General features: G+C 41.8%; 1 protein-coding gene across 5 annotated transcripts in view; it reads left to right on the top strand.

The window, feature by feature from the left end:
* RNF170 (ring finger protein 170) overlaps positions 1–4863 on the top strand; it is a 30234-nt gene that overhangs the window by 21982 nt on the left and 3389 nt on the right. For all 5 annotated transcript variants that reach the window (XM_003793911.2, XM_023515554.1, XM_023515556.1 and 2 more), the window contains 2 exons: positions 1875–1948; positions 4437–4547. In XM_003793911.2, coding sequence (XP_003793959.1) covers positions 1875–1948; positions 4437–4547 — 185 coding nt within the window. The remainder of the gene's footprint in view (positions 1–1874; positions 1949–4436; positions 4548–4863) is intronic.

Here is a 4863-nt window from a genome sequence, read left to right as displayed (position 1 = left end):
GGAAACGTGACAGTGGCCAGGCTGAGGGACAGGAAACGTGACAGTGGCCAGGCTGAGGGACAGGAAATGTGACAGTGGCCAGGCTGAGGGACAGGAAACGAGACACTGGCCAGGCTGAGGGACAGGAAACGAGACACTGGCCAGGCTGAGGGACAGGAAATGTAACAGTGGCCAGGCTGAGGGACGGGAAATGAGACACTGGCCAGGCTGAGGGATGGGAAACGTGACAGTGGCCAGGCTGAGGGACGGGAAACAAGACAGTGGCCAGGCTGAGGGACAGGAAATGTGACAGTGGCCATGCATGAGCTCAGAGTCCGACTGCCAGGTCATGGGTTTCCAGTGCCCGGACACAGCCACTACATAATTTTTCAAAACAAGGACACCTATACCCAAATTTGTGGAAAAGACACATGAAATTAAATAAGTTTAATATGTATCAAAACACACTTGAGTTTGTGGGTGAACAAGTCGTAGATAAATCTAAGGCATCACTTCAGATGGTGGTGATAATACAAACAGAGTAACAAGCTTTGTTTTCATGTAGTTCCTGTATGAAATTAGATTGCTCGAAGTACTCAATAAGCATCATCTAATTATCACAGCACTCTGAGAATTAAGATGACAGATGAAGATTGTTTAGCTTTTAAATTGGTGAACGAGTGTTTCCCACAGTCACGGGAATGTCCGACTTGGACATCTGCTGTGGACCAGTGTCCTTAACTCTGCCTCTGACACTCATTCTTGTCGCTCATGAGACCTGAAGTGTCCTCCAGACGCCAGGAAGGGTCCTGTCTGCTGTCTGCCTCAGTCTTAACCTGTCCTGCAGAGTTCGGTCCAGACCCTTCCTTCTCCATGAGCTGCTAACGCACACTTCTCCGCACTTCACAGTTAGCATTACATAGTTCAAGGTTAAATGACCTTCTAATTGACTTAAGTAACCTTGATCCCTTCTGTTGAATTGCCATCACTTCTTCTGAACTCTGAACACATATTTGATCTGGAGGAGTGAAGTAGAGGAACGGAGGAGAGCCGAGTTGGGTTGCTCAGGCAAGACTAGGGATACGGAGAGGATCCTAGAGGGAGGGAGACCGAGTTCAGCACTTAGCACTCAATTCAGATTCACAGTGGGGCCTGGTGGTCCAAGACGCAGCTGTCCTGCAGAGAAGAAATTGAATTGCCTTCTTAAACAAGACAGTGTGCGAAAATACACTTCATCTGTTGTCACCCTGAAGTTCAGTGCTTGTACCCCGAGCTCACCTGCCACTTTCTGAGGCCAAACAAACTCTCCCTTCAGGTAGCACCGTCCACCTTAGTCTTCTGCTCATGAATACTGTCTAGCAGAAAATCAAAACATCTGGTACAAGGGTGATTGAATTACTGAACTAGATTATAAACTATTAGGGCAGAGAGCATATAATTTTTCTATCTTTTGATCCTTGCTTATTAGTTAATACTTCAGTAATTTGGCTTTCTCAACTCTTAAAAAGTGGATGTTTTTATACTATCCATACCAAATTTGGAACAGAAAATTTATACTCTGATTTGTTGAGTTGTATCTACAGTGATGTTTAATTATTGTTTTATTTCTATTACATTGGAAATGCAGTATTTTCCGTGAAGCCTCATAGCAGCAGACAGTTAACACATACTTGCTTTTGTTTGTGTAAAATGCCTATAGCTTACCTAGTACTTTAAATAAAAAATATTTTGTAATGGCTGGGTGTTTCCCCATATGAAAAAGCCTAAAGAGTTGGTTGGATGAAGTAAAAACTACTTTTAAATAAAGTGATACTGCTAAAATAGATCAGATATTTGAGACTTCGTGAGGATGTATGGACTTTAAAACATAGTCTTAACAGGTTTTTCCCTCCCAGGTGCCTGCATCATTGCTTACTGGCGGTACGGCTCATGGCTCGGGGCGATCAGCTGTCCAATCTGTAGACAAACGGTAACATGTCATATCCAGAAAGCATCATTTAAATTAGTTCATTTTGTAAATTTTCATACTTTTTGTATCTAAAACTGGAATTATTTTCATCTCTTTAGAACTTCATTTGTCTAGAGTTTGTGTTACTGGGTTATTTTTTTAAAACTTTAAGATAACACCAAAGAAGGGTATTCTATTTGAAAACCCTACAGTCATAGTGAAACACAATTGATAAATGAATCTTTCCCTCAACTCTAACAGGTCTCTCCTGCATTCCCAGCAAGGGGCAAACCAAGCTAGCCTGACCAGCTAGTCAGGCTCAGGCATATTCCCCCTCCATACAGTGCTTTTGAAAAAAAAATGTTTTTCCTTTTTCTCTGTATTTAATCTGCCCTTTTCTATTGAGGGTCCAGATAGCTTTAAATAATGTATAATCATTTTTAAATGTTTCATTTATTTTGGAGACATGGCCACATTATGCTGTCGAGAACATATCTCACCTTTATACTTAGCATAGAAGCCACATCAGGAAGGAGGCAGTATTTTTATCAGTGTAAATTTGAAGACTCAAAGGTCAGCACAGATGAGGTGTGCCTAATTTTCCCAATTTCTTTGACAAACTAGAGAAACAAAATACTGAAGAATTCTGAGAAACCAAAGATCTTAGGTTTTTAATATGGCAAAATAGGACGGTCTGTCAATTGTGCACAAGTTTTCATAATTTCCTTTATACTTAATTTTTTATTTACAACAAAAATACAGTAGTTTCCCTGTATTCACAGGGGATAATTCCTCCACACACGCGTGCACACTTCAGCCTTCATTCTGGCTCCTCATTGCCCCATCGCTGCCTCCCTGTTGTGGTGCAAAGGGTGGTCCAGGTCCTTTTCTTCTTTTCGTGTAACCAAATTGTGCCTCTTGCACATTGAACTTTTCATCACATCATCAGGAGGAAAACTGATGTTTTTTGTGTTGCGGTGCTGGCTGACGTGGTGTATGACACAGGTAGTCAGCACTGAAGCTTACTTGCCAGGACTGTCTCTTACCATCCTTTGCCATCAGCCTGCAACACCAGCACCAGGTAGTAGGTCTTGCACTGAAGACTTAGTTCCACTCTCTTCTTGGCTCTACCCATGGCCTTTCATGTGGCAGATGTATCTGAGCCAGTGTATCCTTTCTACCATCCAAAAACTGACTAGAGGCTAGTAAGTTGGAAATAAAGCTGTCCTAACTGCAAAGTCATTCATCCTAGATGCAGGAGAGATGGCAGGTACCTGTCCTGCCTCCTGGGGCTCCTTCCATAAAGGGTTGTGGGCGTAGGAACGCACAGACTGCTGCCTCCCACGGGAGCGCACCCCTGTGGAACCACGGCTTCCCGCTGCGTAGATGCTTTCCAAATAGCTCAGTACATTTCAAGGCTTAGCTCAAGTTTTAACTTTCTGGCCCCACCAGAAGAAGAGGTCCTTACTCACCTGCCATGAGCCAGAGATCTGCTTCTCCTTGTATTTGGGGGGTTGTGCTCACCCAGCAGCAGGGTCCTATCTCCGGGGTTCTTTTGTTTTTGTTGTATGCCCAGGGTGTAGCATAATAGCAGGTGCTCCTTATTGTTTATGGAAAGAATGCATTTTTATTAACAAATGTGCAAAGGAAGAGATGGCTGTACCTGCTGTTCCCACCACCTACTTCACTTAGTCATTCTTCTGTTTAGCTGTTTGGAAACCATCTAGCAGTGGGAAGCCCTGGTTTTACAGCTGAACAGAGGAAGGATAAAAACAACAGCTGGATGACTTAAACCTGTCACTGCTCCTTCCCATGTTTATCTCATCATCACCTCATCACTGACCATTTTCTGTACGGCTTTATGTTTTTAAATGTGTTGATTTTTCAAGGTACCGTCACCTTCAGATTATCCCAGTATTGCCCTGGGACATTAGTGTATTCTCTTTACCACAGCCAGGGAGGAAGCAAGGTTAAATGTCTTGTCTTATATAAAAGCATCAAGAATTACTTTTTTTTATTATAGTAGCCATTGGTCCCTGCAGTAATTTAACCTCTCAGTTATGGTTGGCAGCATTCAAAGATCTTTCAAATACAGTGAGAATAAAGAATCATTAGTTTCATAACCAAAAAGTAAATCCATAATTTTGTCTTTCTCAAAGTGATAAGTGTGTGTTATGTCACTTTGCTCCTGAAGGTCTCATCATTCTTGTATCTTCAAATAGCTGTCAGTCCAGAGAACAACTGGATTTATCCCTGGTGTGGACAGGAAAACATTAGAACCAGCATTGGATATGGTGCTTATTTTATTTTATAGGAGTTCAAATTATACTCCGCCTTGGATTTTATTATAAGGCAAGGCAGTAATAACTCCTTCCTCCTTGGCCAGATTGCCTTTATTAAAATAAATGAGTAAAATATGAATTCAGAAATTTTTATCATTCTCTTGAATGACACAAAATGAAAAAAATTATGTCAGAAGTTGAAATAGTTTTTTTCCTGTGATATACAGGTAACTTTACTCCTGACAGTATTTGGTGAAGATGATCAGTCTCAGGATGCTGTAAGATTACATCAAGATATTAATGATTATAACCGGAGATTCTCAGGGCAGCCCAGATCTGTAAGTAAATGAATGTTATAGGAGGTACAAAGTTGAAAAGTTGAGATTTACCAACAGGTATTCTGTGACTGTGAAAAATGTCGTTGTGGGTGTTTGTTGGGTCAAGTTTGTACCTCATCACTGCCAGTCACTGAGTTACAGCTTTCCCATGGCCTGAAGTTTTCTTTCTTAAAACATAAACAAAAAGCCTTATAAAAGTCTTTCAGAAAGAAAAACTAGGCTCAGCGCCTATAGCTCAACCGGCTAAGGCGCCAGCCACGTACACCTAAGGTGGCGGGTTCGAATCCCCAGCCCGGACCCGCCAAACAACAATGAT

Source organism: Otolemur garnettii, unplaced genomic scaffold (assembly GCF_000181295.1).
Source record: "Otolemur garnettii isolate 467f Iridium unplaced genomic scaffold, OtoGar3 scaffold00074, whole genome shotgun sequence".
In the NCBI taxonomy this organism is placed as follows: domain Eukaryota; kingdom Metazoa; phylum Chordata; class Mammalia; order Primates; family Galagidae; genus Otolemur; species Otolemur garnettii.
Note: the sequence above shows the minus strand (reverse complement) of the source record. Positions and strands in the feature narration are given on the sequence as shown.